Source organism: Cannabis sativa, chromosome 9, assembly GCF_029168945.1.
Source record: "Cannabis sativa cultivar Pink pepper isolate KNU-18-1 chromosome 9, ASM2916894v1, whole genome shotgun sequence".
NCBI lineage: Eukaryota > Viridiplantae > Streptophyta > Magnoliopsida > Rosales > Cannabaceae > Cannabis > Cannabis sativa.
In genome coordinates this window covers 52,480,108-52,497,383 of record NC_083609.1, presented here as the reverse complement: position 1 = coordinate 52,497,383, position 17,276 = coordinate 52,480,108, and the positions used below count along the sequence as shown (strand labels likewise).

The window sequence follows — 17,276 nt, the reverse complement described above, 5'->3', positions numbered from 1 at the left end:
CTTAATTGTTAGATTTAGGGCCATTTTGTCAAACGGGGATCATCGAGAATCAATCAATTCAAGAACATCAGACTCCAAGAGTCTAACCAGAAATTTTCGTGGAGAAAAAAAAAGGAACCATTGTCTTTGTCTCCAATTTGTGTATTTGTTTCTGGTTTCCATTGTTTCTTTACTTTCGTACAATTCGCTTTTTGGGCTGAGCTAGCTAATGCAGCCCAAGAAAGGGGGTAAAATACATAATGGGCTTGGAGCAGAATAGGCTTTAAATATAGGAGGAAATTAGACTATATACCCTTTTTATATGGAAATTTACAAAATTACTAGAATTTGGGTTAACTTTTACAAAAATACCGTCACGTGGAAATCTTTTCTAAAATACTGTATTTTTATAAAATAACAGTAAAACACAAAACAGAACAACTAAAAACAACAATGGAAGGATAAAGTAAGCAACTTTGGTTGAGAGAAGGTGATCAAAATTCGAAGTATTTCCATGCTATAGCTTCCTCTCGTCAAAGAAACAACTCTATTCAAAAGCTTTAAAATGTTAATGGGTTATGGGAAACATGGGAAGGTGGTCTTTCAAATTTGATTACTAGTTATTTGAGCAGTTGTTTACACCTGGTTTAGTGGAGTTTCACGAGGTTGTTGATAATGTTTCAGTTGTTGTTTCGCGAGACTAGAATTTGATGTTACTTGAGCCGATTTCTGATGAAGAAATAAAGAAAGCGTTGTTCCAAATGCACCCGAAAAATCCTTAGGACCCGATTGTATGACCCTGAGTTTTTTCAAAAAATTATGGCCGATTGTTGGTGATGATGTTCGGCTGTTGGTGCGATCTTTTTTTGCCTCAGGTTGGTTTCCTCCTTCTTTAAATGAGACTAATATTGTTCTTATTCCTAAGAAGAAGAATGCAGAGCTTATGACTGATCTTCGCCCTATATCACTTTGTAATATTCTTTATAAAGTAATTTCTAAAGTGTTGGCCAATAGATTGAAACTTGTGTTGCGTGATGTTATCTCAGAATCTCAAAGTACTTTTTTGCCAGGATGGTTGATATCGGATAATATCATGGTCTCATTTGAAATTATACATTACTTAAAGAGGAAAAGAATGGGGAAGGATGGTTATATGGCTCTTAAACTTGACATGAGCAAGGCGTATGATAAAGTTGAATGGCCTTTTATTGAAGCTGTGTTGTTGCAAATGGGCTTTGATAGAAGGGTGATTTCTCTAATCATGTTTTGTGTTAGCACAGTAAGGTACAAGATTACTCATGGTGGGCATTCTATGGGGCCTATTAATCCTAAAAGAGAGTTGCGACAAGGGGATCCTTTGTCTCCTTATCTCTTCCTTATTTGTGCAGAAGGGTTCTCCTCTCTATTAAAGGCTTTTGAACGGCATCATCGTATTTTTGGTATTCGAGTTGCAAAAGGTGCTCATGTTGTCTCGCATATGCTTTTCACTGACGATAGTTATGTGTATTGCAAGGCTAAAGAGGAGGAGGCTGCTAGTATTCTTCATATTCTCCAATTGTATGAAATGGCTTCGGGTCAACAAGTGAATTTCTCTAATTCATAAATTTTCTTTAGTAAGAATACTCTCGCCGATACTCGGTCCCGTTTGTGTAACATGCTGCAAATGTCTGAAGCTTCTAATAATAGCCTTTATCTTGGCTTACCTTGTATTATGGGCCGAAACAAAAATGCAATGTTAAAAACAATCACAGATTATGAGTATTGAAAGGAAATATTTCACTCACCAACCAACATTACTCATAGTAATATATCCAAGATCAAGTATTTATTTAGAGCATCAAATTCATAAATACACATACCTCCCAATCCATCCATATGAGCCATTTTGCTTTAATGCCTCCAACAAGAATCACCAACAAGTTCTCAAAATTGAGACTATGCGCATTCATCTCCTTTTGTACCTGCTACTTCAATAAACAACACATATATGCATGCATATGTCAACAATAACTAGAAGTGACTACAATATTATTATGCATGTTCAAAACACAAATTATAAGCATTCCATACAAGATACTAGCATGTTCAATACATAATAGAAAAACTCCCACTGAGCTCAACAACTAGGCTCCTAACAATCCCATTCGAGCAACATGCTCCAAAAATACACATATGGGTAAGCCTTTCGTTAGTGGGTCTGCTAACATGCCAGTGCTAGGCGTGTATTCAATGGAAAGAAGAGACTCTGTAACTTTCTCTTTAACAAAATAGTACTTTATGTCAATGTGTTTAGAACGGGAAGTACTTCTAACGTTTCTAGAGAAAGCTACTGCTGCAGAATTATCACAACACAATTTCAGCGGCCTCGAGATAGAGTCCATAACACTTAATGCTGAAATGAAGTTCCGTAGCCATATTGCCTTACAAGTAGCCTCATAACACGCCATATACTCTGCCTCCATTGTTGAGGATGTTGTGAGTGTCTGTTTAACACTTTTCTACGAAACAGCTCCTCCAGCCATCATAAAAATGTAGCCTGATATAGATTTCTTATCATCCACGCATCCTGCATAATCGGCGTCACTAAATCAAACTATATCAAGAGTGTCAGCTCGCCGATAGGTCAACATATGATTCTTGGTACCCTGAAGATACCGCATGACCTTCTTAGCTGCTTTCCAATGGCTAACTCCAAGATCACTCAAGTATCTACCCAACACGCCAACAACAAAAGCAATATCAGGACATGTGCATACTTGAGCGTACATCACGCTACCCACAACTGACGCATAAGAAACCACTTTCATTTCATCTCTCTCTTTGTCATTTTGTGGACATTGGCCCTTTGAGAATTTATCACCTTTCACTATTGGCGCCTTTCCAGGTGAACAAGTATGCATATTGAATCTTTTTGAAATCCGATCAATGTAAGTTCTCTGAGACAACTGAAGAATACCTTTAGTTCTATCCTGAAGGATCCGCATCCCAAGTACATATGAAGCCTCACCAAGGTCTTTCATCTCAAAATGGTCAGATAACAATTGCTTTATCTCGGACAATAGATTTTTATCATTAGAAGCAAGCAAATATCATCAACATACATTACCAGGAAGACGAAGCTGCTCCCACTGACCTTCATATATAAACATTGATCAACTTTATTCTCCATGAAACCATTTGCAGTGACAACTGCATCAAACTTGAGATACCACTGTCTTGATGCTTGTTTAAGTCCATAAATAGACTTATTGAGCTTGCAAACCATATGCTCCTTGCCAGGCTCCTCAAAACCAACAAGTTGAGTCATGTAGATATCTTCATACAAATCTCCATTTAGAAAGGCAGTTTTTACATCTATTTATTCAAGTTCCAAATCAAAATGAGCAACCATAGCCAAGATGATTCGCAAAGAATCTTTGGTAGAGACAGGTGAGAATGTTTCTTTGAAATCAATACCTTCTCTCTGGCTATATCCTTTAGCAACAAGTCTAGCCTTATACTTTACTGGCTGCCCACTTGAATCATATTTGATCTTGTAAACCCATTTGCATCCAATGGGTCTGCAACCTTTCGGTAGGACAACTAAATTCCATACTTTGTTTCGCGACATGGAACTTGACTCATCTGTCATTGCATTCAACCATAACTTAGATTGAGGACTCCTCATGGCTTCTTGATAAGTAACTGGTTCAGAAGCGTCTCTCACATCATAATCATGTTATTGCAAATAGACAAGGTAGTCATCATGAATAGCAGGTTTGTGAGCTCTCTCTGATCTTCTCAACACAACTTCACCTCCCTCAATATCAGGATTTTCATCTTGATGGGCTTCTGTTAGAATTTGTTCAATCACAGGATCAATAGTAGGAGCGGAAGCGGAAGCAACAGGTACAGGGACATAAATACATTCTTCCCTGAACACAATTTCTCTTGACCCTTGACTTGAACCAAATTCATCTTCAAAATAGACAACTCTATCTGATTATATCACTCTGGTGGTGTGAGAAGGACAATAGAATCTAGAACCCCTCGAACCAATAGTGTAGCCTACAAAATAGTCACTAATAGTCTTCGGATCAAGCTTCTTAGATTGTGGGTTATAGGGCCTTACTTCAGTTTTGCATCCCCAAACATGAAAATGATGCAAACTCGATTTATTGCCTGACCACAACTCGTATGGTGTCTTTGGGACAGACTTGCTAGGCACTTGATTCAAGATATAAGCAACAGTCCTTAATGCCTCACCCCATAAAAATTTTGGCAAGCTAGAATGAATCAACATACAACGTACCATGTCAAGGAAGTGTACGATTCCTCCTTTCAGCAATTCCATTTTGTTGGGGTGTCCCTGGCATTGTATATCTTGCATCAATACCACATTCCAGCAAGTATTTGGCAAAAGGCCTGGGGTTCCTTCCAGTTTCATCATAACGCCCATAATACTCTCCACCTCTATTGGAATTAACAGCTTTAATCTTCTTTCCCTTTTGAAGCTCAACATTTGTTTCAAAAATCTTGAAGGCATCTAAAGATTCAGATTTTTCACGAATGAGCTCAACATGGCCATATCAAGAAAAATCATCAATGAAGGTGATGCAGTATTTATAGCCACCCATAGCAGGTGGAACAAAAGGCCCACAAATATCAGTATGAATAAGCTCTAACACATCTGCGCATCTGTCTGACTTACTCTTTCTAACCTTGGCAGTCAACTTTCCTTTTATACAATCAACACAAGCAGTAAAATCAGAAAAATCAAGATCCTGAAGTACACCATCTTTCACCAATCTTTCCATTCTATCTTTAGAAATATGGGCTAAATGTTTGTGCCAAAGCATGGAAGATTTCAAATCTGAACTTGCATGCTCACTCCCAACTCTAGTGATCTTGCATGAGCTTGTCGATGTGGGCTCTAATGTCACCCGTATCAGCATAATTAGTGCGATGGAACAAAGTTAAGCACTCATTTTTCTCATTCCTTGAGAACTTTTTATACTTTTCCTTAATAGCAGCAAGAAAATCTTTTGCATTTTCAGTTTGAGGAATACTATCACGAATGGACTCGTCCATGTGATACCTCATAAGCATGAAACAACAACGATTAGAATGCTCACAATCCTCATAGGACTTCTTGTCCTTTTCAGTGGCATCATTAGCGGGTTTAGGTGGTGCATCCATTCTCAAGGCGAAGTCCACTCTCATAAGAGTCAAATTTAGCATGAGGGATTCAACCCACTCCTTGTGGTTGGTTCCATTTAGCGTCAACATGGCAGAGTTTCTTGGAACGCTTAAAGCTGAATGAGAAACAAGAGCAATAACCATCAAATCCATGTTATAACAAAACCATGTCATTTGTGCTCTTTCTCTCATAAATAAATGATCGCAAAATAACAAATGATCATCATGTATGCTAGAGTTCTTAGACAAAATTAATAAAGTAGAACTCATACACAGGTAAGAATAATCTATTAAATATTCTAATCAAATAAATTAATTTACTATCGAAAGTTTAGATAAATTGTGATTCATAATATTTAATAAATTTTCTTCACCATATTAAGCATCCTTAGCAAGCAATTATTATCAATAGAATAATTAATTATTTATAAGGATCTTAATCTTATATGGGAGGAAGATACAATATTTAAATAAATTAATATTTAAATGTTCTTCATTACCAAACAATTTTCCATGCTTAATGTAACACCCTAACTAGCATAGGCGTATCACGTGATTTTCAAACGTACTGTGCAGCTCGTTGCTAATCAACGAGGTTTATGGAAAACGTGATTAATTAAAATTTTTGCTTTTTAATTAAACTTATATAATATTTCATACAAAATACTTTGGGATCCCATTTACAAAATACTTTACAAAAAGTTTACTGTCTATTATAAAATACTTGTCGCCCAGCGACTAACAACAAAAGCGCTGTTGTCCCGAGGATCGTACGCTCCAGGCCTAACCGCCCCGACATGTACAATCTTCATCGGCTCGTTCTCACGGTTCCTCAGCCTTGGCCTTGCCCTTACCTACACATAAACATAGCACTGTGAGTCGACAGACTCAGTAAGAAAAGCATAAATCATAATCATACATAAATCCCGGGCTATGATCAGACGCCCATACCCCTGACCACAACCCTAACTGCCGTGTCCCACACGATACTAAGTCCCGAATGTTCCTACGACGGTACTTTTGATAAAGTAACAGCCTATACTCGGTACACTGGTCATACTCCAGCTGCTAGTCATACTCTAGCCTTACAGATGTGTTACAGTATCAGCCTATACTCGGTACACTAGTCATACTCCAGCTGCTAGTCATACTCTAGCCTTACCAATGTGATACGGTCAAACAGTACAGTACCACCGACCATATTATCAGCCTATACTCGGTACACTGGTCATACTCCATTTGCTAGTCATACTCTAGCCTTACCGATGTGATACTGTCGGATGGTACGAAGCCAACATACATATCTAATGTAATCTAACAGGCTTCCTAACATGCACGCTAAACATGTAATACATATGCATACTATTATACTAATCTTACCTCGATTCCGAATTAAGGTGTGCCGGTCAACCTAAGTGGAACGAACTGCACGGCGATTTACAGGCTCCTAAACCATAACAATCACAACACTGATAAGTGATACGCTAAATCACTTCCTGGGGACTTAAACTAGAAACTAGAAGTTTTCCTATCGATTAAAAGTATGGCAATACCCTAAACAACATAAAAATAGGAAGAACTAGGGTTCCCAATTTTTCCCCAACCGGTAGACCGATTCTACAACCGGAATTCCGGTTTTGGAAAATCCTAGAAGCCTCAACTGGTAGACCGGTTGCTGCAGGCTTCACTGAACCAGAATTTCGATTCAGTGCAAGAAACTTCAAAATTCCATTTCTCATTCAATTCAAACCCAAACTCTTTCAAACCTTCCAGACCTGCTCTACATACCCCAAATAACAAAACCCAAGCAATAGAACCAAGCTTTAAACACAGAAACACATTTCACCATTAGAGGTTCAAGATTGAGTTCAAAAACTCAAAACTTGACTCACCCTCCAAACAGCCACTAAATCATGCATAACTCAACCTATTTCAACATAATTTAACCACAAGAAACACCACTGAACAATAACAACAACTACAGCAACGAAAATCATCAAATTACCTTGAAAACCATAATTTTGAGTTAAAATTCTATATTTTGATAAAACCAACTAATCACCAACATAATCTTGCTTGAATCAACATATTAAAGCACAATTAAGCTACACAAATCACTAACAAGCTCACACAACAGCCACAGCCACCATTTCTTAAACATGCAATTATCAAACTTTCTCAAAAATTCAAGAAACTTAAAGGAAAGCTATAGGAATCTTACCAACAACTTGATGAACACTAAATCCAGAGAAAAAGCTTGAATTAACAAAGAAAACACCACCTCTTTGCTGCTCAAAGAGAGGCCGAAAGAGAGAGAGCTAGAGAGGAACAAATTTGGTTTTTCTTTATCTTTGATTTTTCTCAATTTTAAAGTTAATTGAATAAATGATAAAAACATAATTCTAACCTTTATTTCAGCCAAAAAATATCCAATAAACCATATATTTTCACAACACTAAGTCCACTAAAGGACAAAATATCAATGGGGCAAAATAACCATTTTGCCCCTCCACATTAAAATAACATAAAAGGGTATTAAAGGGTATTTTGGGAAATTCTAAATTCCCGACCAATTCTGACATTCCCAATGTCTAATAAACTGTCCCAATATACTAACATGCTAAGTTGTGATTCTACTGAGCCAAACACCGAGTTCCATGTTGCCGGACACCGGAAATGCAAAATTATGAAATTTCACTATATGACATAAAATACATTTCAGAATTAAAAAATAATAGCATAAATAATTATTTAAATATCTATAAATAATTTTCATAATTAAATCATAATTAACTGCTAATTTCTAAATTAAACTAAGCGGTCTTTACACTTAATCTTACGATAGGTAAGAAAATAAGCACTAATTGTTTAAATAAACATAAATTTATGCCATAACAAGATAATATTAATAAATAAGATTATGAATAAATTCATAAATTAATATTATGCATAAAATAAAGATGTGGGAATGATAGAATGCTAAAAATAGAACAAATTGGTGAAAAATGGTCCAAAAATTGACCTTGCACGCGCCCCCACGCTCCTGCCTTTTTCCTTTTTTTTAACTCACGTACGACGTGTCGTCTATAAAAAACGACATGTCGTTTGGTGAAAACGACATGCAGCTGGGTCATAAACGACACGTCGTTTTTTGCTGCAAAGGGCTGAGACTCCGTTTGTACGACACGTTTTTGGGAAACGACATGTCGTTTGCCCCAAACGACATCTGGAGGCCCAACAAAATGACATGTCATTTTTGCTCGGTGGGGGCTGAACCAAAGGGCGTACAACATGTCGTTTCTGTCGTCCCTGTCACCAAAAAACCCACACACGGGTACGCGGGTCTGCAAGCTGGATCGGCGTGACCCGGTTCGTGGGCTGGCCGGATATATTACCTCCGACCACCAAATCCGACGCCGTTTAAGGGGTTTTGTTCCATTTTCAACGATCTATTATTTTCCAATACCCATTTAATTCAAAAAACACAAAATAATATACCAAAAATGGTAAATTCGAAATGAGTATCCTCCATTATTAAACTTCCATGTACCTCAATGGAAAATATCTAAAAATGGTTCCCAAAACATATATGAACACATTTAATAAAAACATAGAACTCATATTCATACAACATTAAACATATTAATCCAAAAATAATTATCACAAATTTCAGATTTGAATAAAAAAGGGTTTATGACAAATTTGAGCTCTAAAATCAATAACTTTGGCTCTTGATACCAATTGTTAAAAACAATCACAGATTATTAGTATTGAAAGCAAATATTTCACTCACCAACCAACATTACTCATAGTAATATATCCAAGATCAAGTATTTATTTAGAGCATGAAATTCATAAATACACATACCTCCCAAACCATCCATATGAGCCATTTTGTTTTAATGCCTCCAACAAGAATCACCAACAAGTTCTCAAGATCGGATCCAAGCCCTTAGAGCCACAATGTGGAGCTATCCCCTTAGTCTTATTACCATACACCTTAAAACCACTCTACCATCAATAACATATATATATATACATCTCATACCCTTATAACCCTAAGGGGTTATTCACTAATAGGGCTTAAGTGGTCCTTTTATGGTATACTATAATTTAATGGGCCAATTATAATATAAAAGGTGCTCTCATGTGCCTCTAATACATAATTAATTTATCAACCATCCCATTATGGTTATAAACAAATATTAGGCACATAGTTAATGATTGTGTTTATGGTATTAAGCTTATGATTATATTAGTCCACAATAATAATTCTAACATGGAATTCTTAGCTTTCTCAAAGACAAAATGAAGAAGAGGATTTTTAATTTGGAGAGACGGTTTTTATCTAAAGCTGGCAAAGAAGTCTTGATTCGTTCTGTTGCTCAAGCACTGCCTAGTTATGCTATGAGTGTCTTCTTACTTACTAAGGAAATTTGTTCGGATTTAGAAGGACTAATGCCTAAGTTTTGGTGGAAGTCCCAATCTAATTCTTCTAGCAAAGGTGTGAGTTGGATGAGTTGGAAGAGGTTGACTAAACACAACCATGTTGGTGGTCTTGGCTTCCGAGATCTCCGTCACTACAACTTATCCTTTCTTGCAAAACAAGGATGGCGATTGTTAACGAATGAGGCTTCTCTAGTTGGTAGGATGTACAAGGCTAGTGATAACTCTATGGTATAGAGTTATTTTTATGCTTTTAAACTAAAAGTATTGTGAGAAGAGCAGTGAAAATGTGTTTGTTTGCTTAATTTTAGTTAGTTTTAGTGTTATTTTCTATTTAGTAAGCTAACTTTTAAGTATTGTAAATATTGATATTGTTGGGTGTGTTTTTCCAATTAATTATGCTTGTTTGTTGTTGAAAAAGGAAGAATTAAATTGATAGGAAAAAGAAAAGGAAGCAAGGAAGAAAAGGAACACAAGCTGAAATTGGGGCAAATTGCTAAAGCAATGCTGAAGCGAATTCAGTATCCTGGCAGTGACGTGGAAACACGAGTTTCACTTGTACACCTCAACAAATTCGGCCCAGTCACTAAAAACACTCCAGCTGGCTGTTGTGGAAGAAGAAGGACTAAACCTAGTGGGCCAAAGTAGAAAAGTTTGGGCTTCTATTTTGGGTTATGAAGTTTGTACCCTAAAAACCCAAAGAAGAGAAAGAGGGAAGTACACCATCATCATCTTCATTATCCAGTATGTGAGCAGCTGCCATTTTTTTTTGGAGAGGAGCTTTAACTACAACACAAGTACAACAGAGAAGAAAGGAGAGGGGACCAAGCTTTAGTGTTTGAATTTTTCTTTTACCCTTCTTTAATAGTTTTCTTTTCTACTATCTTTACTGTTGTTTGTACTTTGTAGTAAAAACTCTTTGAGATTGTAAAGTTGGGCAGTAGCCATGGATGAGTATTTTTCAGCTTGGATTTCATTTTCTTACTTGAATATGAGCTAAACTTTTGAGGCTTGAATGGCTATGAACTTCTAAGTTGGGTATGATTAAATTTTAAGCTGACTTTAGCATTTTTTTTGCCTTTGTTCATTCAAGTGAGTTTCATTTTAATTGATTGTTGGTTCTTGGCCATGAATAACAATTTGCTAAGCTAGATCTTATACCGAAAGGGCTAGATCTAGTAGTTCAACTTGAATGAAGCAAGTGAAAACCTAGATTTAGGCTTTTCTTTGTAAGTGGAATAGGAATATTTCATTTACCTTGCATAACTTACAAAATTAATGTTTGAATAGTGTTCTACTTGATGGTTTGATATAGGAATATATTGAGCTAAATGGTAGAATTAAATTTGTGAGTGTTGGAAAATTCTCACAAGCCTAGAGGAATTTTTTTGTTATCTCTGTGCAGAACGCTAGAGTAATGCTGAGCCGATGCTGTAACACCTGGGAAAAAACCTGACTAGAAGGAATTAGCTATTCAAGCCATTTTTGCCATATTACATTTTTTTATCTTGCAAACAATTTTTCTAGCGGCAGTAGTTTTAATTTTAGCAAGTTTAATTCATATCATTTTTAATTTTGAATCATTACTCAACCATTTGCATATTATTTTCTCTTACTTTAAGTTGTAATTAGTTGATTTTACATCAAACTTTGTTTGCAATCCCTGTGGAGACGATCTTACTTATCACTTTATTACTTATTTGACTGCGTATACTTGCGTATATAATTTTTCACAACAGCTAGATATTATCCTAATGGTAGTTTTTTATCTACCACATTAGGACAAAATCCTAGCTTTATATGAAGAAGTATATTTGAAGCTCAAGATGTAGTTTGGAAAGGAGCTCAAAAGACGATTGGGTCTGGGCACACTGTTAGTATACTAAATGACCTGTGGCTGCCAGATTTAAATAACCCGTATATTGTTACGGTGCACCCAAGTCTTGATAATCAACTTTTTGCTTTGCTGATATGTGTTGATGACCAATCGTGGGATTTAGAGGTGATCAATGATCTATTTGTGGACAGGGATACAGATTTAATTCTCTCTATCCAACTTAGTGATCATAGTTCAGTTGATAAGTGGTCTTAGAATATGGAAACATCGGGTATTTTTTCTGTTAAAAGTGCGTATAAACACTTACAATCTGCTCATGGCAATTGGTCCATTATGGATGATGTTTCTAGTTGGATAAAGCTGTGGAAATTGGAGGTTCCCCCCAAGGTTCTGCACTTTTTGTGGCGTGCCATTTCAGGATGTTTGCCAACTAAAGTGCAGTTGCAAACTAAGTATGTAAATGTGGATCTACATTGTCCTTTCTGCCTTAATTCTTATGAGACTATATCACATGTGCTTATGGAGTGTCAATTTGCAAAATCTTGCTGGAATTTGGCTAGCTCGAGTGTGGTTCACGGGTTTAACCATGATTATAGCAGCTGGTTTTCTAAGGTTCTTGATTCTAATTCCGCAAAGGTTTCTGCTGATGCTGCTATGGTAAGTTGGGTATCTGGAATGCTCGAAATGATGTATTTTGGAAGCAAAAAATGCGTACTACTGTTGGTGTTGTTTGCTCAGCCTGATCCACTCTGCAGCAATGGAGTGCTGCTCATTCTCAAAAGCTTGGCCCGTTTCTGGTTTTTGGTTCACATACTGGTTTGGAGCTATGGAAAAAACCTTTGTCAAACTCCATTAAAGTGAACGTGGATGGTGCTATCTTTGCGACGGAACACAAGTATGGATTTGTGTTGTGTGGCACATGGAGCTTATGGGAAATTAATTGAGGTAATATCGGGTAGTTGGTTGGGAGATGTGGGGCTTGAGATTGCCGAGGTTATCGGGGTGAAAGAAGCGTTGAGTTGGATCAAACGCATAGGGTGGACTGATGTGGAGATTGAGACGGATGCGCTAGTGGTGGTGCAGGCTGTTCTAAGCTCAATTCAGATGCCGTCTCAATTTGGTTTCTTGGTTCAAGATTGTCGTTCTTTATTTTCTTGTCTTAATCATGTGTCTTTAAATTTTATTAAATGGTCTGCTAATAGGGCTGCTCATTGTGTTGCACGAGCGTCTTGTTTCCATTCAGATCGTATTTTTAGCGAGTGAAATGCTCCTCTTGAACTTATGTCTATTGTTGATGCTGAATGTTTCTGATTGAATAAATTATCTTTTGCTTAAAAAATAACAGTGGAATAACTAAAAAACAACAGTAGAACAACAGTAAAAACTTAACACAGTACAAAGTATAAAGCTTACACAGTATTTTTGAAAAAAATTCTACCCCATAGTATAAAAGTAAAAAAATTAAAAATTTTAGTATGTGGTATAATTATCCCTTTTATATTGTCTTCTTTTATTTTTACCCTCTTTTTTAAAATTTATTATTTTTACCTCTTTTTTAAACACTGTGCCAATTTTATCCCTGTCACTTCAAGATACTCTCCTCTCCATGTAATTTCCTTATATCAAGGTATTTTGGGTACAGTACATATAAAAAGAGGTATGTTTCAATTAAATATAAATTAGAGGAAGATTTGGTTAATTGATAAATAAAAGAGATATTTTTCAATATACCCCTAAATATAGGGATTTTTTCATGGAAAAATTAGTAAACAACTCGATCTTCGGCGGGCGGATGTTTAAATTATTTTAAATTATATATAATAAACTAGTTAACATCCCGCGTTTCGCGGCAGATATATTAAATATATTAAATTGTATATAAAAAATAAATTGTGTATTTTAATTAATAATAATTCTTTAATAAAATTATATTAAAATTTTAACTTTACTATTAAAAAATTTGTGACATAAATACTTAAAATATTAAATTTATTGCTATAAATACCGAAATTTGAAAAATAGTAGCATAAATCCTCATTTATGATTTAATTTTTATTCTGATGTGTGTGTTAAGTTCTGGATTCGAATTTTATTGTGTGTGTTTTTAATGTTTGAGTTTTAGTATTTTACTGGGGTTCTACTATTTATTTGTGTTTATGAGATTTGTTTTTTTTTTTTTATTTATTGTTACAGATTTTGAGAACTTAAAATTTGATGTTGTTTCTATTGATTATTGAGATTGAGAGTCTGATTTTTCATACGGGTATTAAAATTTACATTTTCAATTCATTGATTGAAAAATATTAGTAGAAAGTTTATCGAATGAGAATTTTGAATATATAAAAATAGAATTAAAAAATAGCATTTGAATCGAGAATCAAAGTTTATTGTTAATCTCCTTACAAAAAAAGTTTATTTTTAATTTGTAAAGATAATATGGCTGGAAGAAGATAGAAAAATTAATTTTTATTTCATTTAATATGTATATAATGTTTTTTTTTTGGAATAATATGAATTCATTTTAATTAATTTTTGCTTTTTAAAATTATTTTTTCTAAAAGAATTATTAGTTTGACCAATACTATATTTACATGTGGTACTTTACGGACCAACTAAATGAAAGATAAATTGAGTGTTAAGTTTAAAAATTTGAGGATATCAATACGAACTACAATGAAAAAAATAATGCATTATGAAAAAATTTGATTCATAATCTCACACCTATTTCTTCTTGTACATAATCTCATACCTGCTTTTTTTTTATTCAATTCATAATGTTTGATTCATAATAAATTTTTTCTATATAAAAAAAACTTTTCCTATATTCTGCAAAGTAAAAAAAATTCACAGAAAAACAGAAAAACAGAAAGATTGAGATTTTGCTAATTATCTGTTTGTTTTGTCTTCATCATGTTAAAGAAATGCAATACAAAAAGCAAATCAAACCTCTTCTGAGAAACCTGAAATGACAGGTAAATACAAGTCAGTTAACTTAGCATCAAATTAACTTGTGCTTTGAGTTTTGATTTCCATGTAACCTCAACAAGGTTGATACTAATACCATATGCAACAACTACAGTGCCGAGATCTCTAATGTATTTTGAAGACACCAAAAACTTCAAACTCTCCATTGTTCCCATCTTTGGCTTCTCTTGCAGAAGGAAACATGTACACCATTTATTCACAATCATAAACACAACTACAAATGAATCAAAATCGCTCAAAGTCATAGCCAGTTACAATGTACTTCGTAAATATATTCATATAGAAAAAGTCAAAACTTTTCATGAATACTGAGGAAGTTTACCTTCTTCTTCCTGCTACGAGTTGGCAGAGGAACATAAGCATTCACCCACCAGTACAAGAAATAGATTGTGAACCCCATCCCAACAACGATACTCATCATTGCTTTAAGAGAAAGAGCCCAGCCATCGACACCAGGACCAAGAGATGCTCTCATATTAGAGAAATACTTCACTGTTTGGCCTGAGAAAATAAGAGCAATATTGGCCCCAAGTCCAAACAAAGGATAGAATCTTTTTGCTTCATCAACAGTCATTATCTGCAAAAGTAGGCATGTAACAAATGTCAAAACACAAACAATCAGATGCACACCATAGATTGTGATATGGAAGAAAACAATATCAACAATTGAGAAAGTGGGCAAATTTCCTTTCAAAGAGATGGTAACAAAGCCAATCACATCACTCTAATATAAATATATAGCTTCAAGAACCGAAGTCAAAGGAAAATTATAACGCAATCTGTATATGCATTCAAAATAAAATGACTGGTTTGACATAACAACTAAACCCCAAAGTACAACTTTGTTAGATATGATTTAATCTTCAAGCATCCATTACCAACCAAACAGGACTCTCTTAGACAAATATTACTCAATCATAACATAATCAAGAATTGAAGCAAAAATTCAGATACCTGATTACAAACTACAAACTCAGTATCTATTATTTTAAACCATAATCTTCAAGCGAATAATAGAATTAAAATTTGTATTTATGAGTTGATGATATACCTGATTGGCGAACCCCCAAAAGAGCACTAAAATCACCACACTTCCCCACAGTTCAGCCATGACATAGAACAGACAAAAACTCCATATCCTAAGGATAGCAAGAGGACCAAGGAATCTTGGACCGATGGTTTGGATAAGCTTATCAGCTAAGGCCTCAAGGTGGATGAGATTGCTAAGAGGATACAAAACAAACCCAAATGCCCCAAAGAAGGCTATGAAGGGAAGAATCACAGTATAAAATAGAGCTTTCTTAGAGAAAACATTAGAAAACTTTGTGTACAACAACATAAACCCAATAGCCATGGGCAAATTCACCCAAGTCTTAAGAAAGGAATAATCTCCGCACTACTCCCTTTAGCTGTGACAACCAGGACATCTTTTGTGTCCCTAAGAATTGTATAGTTGAAAAGAATACAAAAGAACATCAACCCAAGTGGTATAATCTTCTTAAGGGTTGTAATTTCAACACCCAATATCTTAGGAGCCTCGGGCTCTTTAAATAAAGGGTGGTCCTCAGCTGCAGCAGCTGCCTCTGCCTTACAGATGAACAAGTTTCTCTCTTTCGAACCAAACCCATGATGATTTAGTTTCCCCCTAATGTCTTCAAGAAATCAATGTCTTGTTCCTTTTCACTCTGCATGACCTGCTGCAATTTCCAAAATAATTCACTTTTGCAAAATTTGGCAGTAAGAAACCTTCACTTGGTCACACTGAGCTTTTTCTTACCAACCCTAAACTGCATTTTATAACTGGAAAACTATAGTTACATCGTTTACCTTGGTGGTTTAGGCCCAGAGTGTAAAGCCAAATTATCATTCAATGTAGTAGAACCCAATGCTTCCTAAAATTGATCTACCATAGCTTGCCTTTTCATATGAGGAATGGCTAGCTCTAAGTCCTTACCAGTTATCTGTGGAAGAATACTGGTAAGATAAGATTGACAATTATTTTAACATGAAAAAAGTACAAAAACATTGATCAAAACAATTAGATACCTCGATGTTAGCAACATTAGACAAAACAATTAGATACCTCACTATCACTTGATGATATACTACAACCCCTGAGATTAGCAAAGTCTTCATTGTTCATAATTCTATCTCCCAATGGACATATAGTTCTCTTTACAGCAAATCGGAACTTATTTCCTCTATTACTACCAAACTGTAAAATTTACCAATATCAAACCAGGTTGGAGACAATCAGAAGGAAAAAATTACAAATAAGCAAGCATGACTTGTAACCACTTCAAAGTTGAAATTCTTAGAAACTCACATTGATGAGCTCCCCATAAGGAGCTTCCACACCAGTGCTCGGTTGAACTTCACAGTAGCCAAGTCCAGAATTAGCGAAATTAAAGTCGCATGGAGGATCTGCCACAGTGGCGTAATACACAATCCTTGTGGCTTCGGCGTCCAAAGGTGAAATTGCAACAATCGAGGCTGTTAAAATCCCAATTCCCACATCAAAAACCCATTTCTTCGTCCCAATCGCGAAACTGGAAACCCAAGAAAGCTTCGTAGCGGCATTTATGTTAGCTTTCAATGAACAAAATGAATTGGCTTATGGCATTTATGAGAATATCGCAGCAACGAAGAGGGTTCAGCCCGTTCATAGACCTTTGCCTGTTTAGTCGCACCCATTGTCGTAGCTGGAGTCGATCGCACCTTTGGGTTTCTATTTTCATAGACCTCGGCTCATTCAGTCGCACATATTGTTGCAGTAGCTGGAATCGCACATTTTGATAGGGCTTTTGGATTGGAATCGATAACAAATTTAGAGAAGAATGATAGAGAAAAA

The 17,276-nt window shown here is 35.5% G+C and overlaps 2 protein-coding genes across 4 annotated transcripts; one reads left to right on the top strand and one right to left on the bottom strand.

Moving 5' to 3' along the window:
• The first annotated feature begins 11,698 nt into the window (after positions 1-11,698).
• Positions 11,699-12,384, top strand: LOC133031470 (uncharacterized). Its single transcript, XM_061104972.1, has 2 exons — positions 11,699-12,097; positions 12,196-12,384. Exons 1-2 carry the CDS (start codon positions 11,699-11,701, stop codon positions 12,382-12,384), a joined length of 588 nt encoding a protein of 195 aa, XP_060960955.1.
• A 1,927-nt stretch (positions 12,385-14,311) lies between these two features.
• On the bottom strand, positions 14,312-15,940 carry LOC133030977 (ADP,ATP carrier protein 2, chloroplastic-like). Of its 3 annotated transcripts, none has more exons than XM_061104133.1 (4): positions 15,477-15,940; positions 14,748-15,002; positions 14,502-14,586; positions 14,312-14,400 (listed from the first exon to the last, which is right to left on the bottom strand). In XM_061104133.1, exons 1-4 carry the CDS (start codon positions 15,777-15,779, stop codon positions 14,381-14,383), a joined length of 663 nt encoding a protein of 220 aa, XP_060960116.1. In that variant the 5' UTR covers positions 15,780-15,940; the 3' UTR covers positions 14,312-14,380. The 3 variants fall into 3 exon arrangements, with proteins under 3 accessions (XP_060960116.1, XP_060960115.1, XP_060960114.1); XM_061104132.1 differs by having other exon boundaries at positions 14,313-14,400; positions 14,502-14,592; XM_061104131.1 differs by lacking the exon at positions 14,312-14,400 and having other exon boundaries at positions 14,407-14,586.
• Between the last annotated feature and the right edge of the window lie 1,336 nt (positions 15,941-17,276).

Bases quoted from the DNA above. Each gene is read 5' to 3' on its own strand.
- LOC133030977 (XM_061104131.1), bottom strand. From the start codon at position 15,779: ATGGCTATTGGGTTTATGTTGTTGTACACAAAGTTTTCTAATGTTTTC. The intron at 15,003-15,476 runs GTATATCATCAA...CTACTTTTGCAG, and splicing joins TTTGGGGGTTCGCCAATCAG to ATAATGACTGTTGATGAAGC. The intron at 14,587-14,747 runs GTAAACTTCCTC...CTGCAAGAGAAG, and splicing joins CTCGTAGCAGGAAGAAGAAG to CCAAAGATGGGAACAATGGA.
- LOC133031470 (XM_061104972.1), top strand. From the start codon at position 11,699: ATGGAAACATCGGGTATTTTTTCTGTTAAAAGTGCGTATAAACACTTA. The intron at 12,098-12,195 runs GTAAGTTGGGTA...TCCACTCTGCAG, and splicing joins TTTCTGCTGATGCTGCTATG to CAATGGAGTGCTGCTCATTC.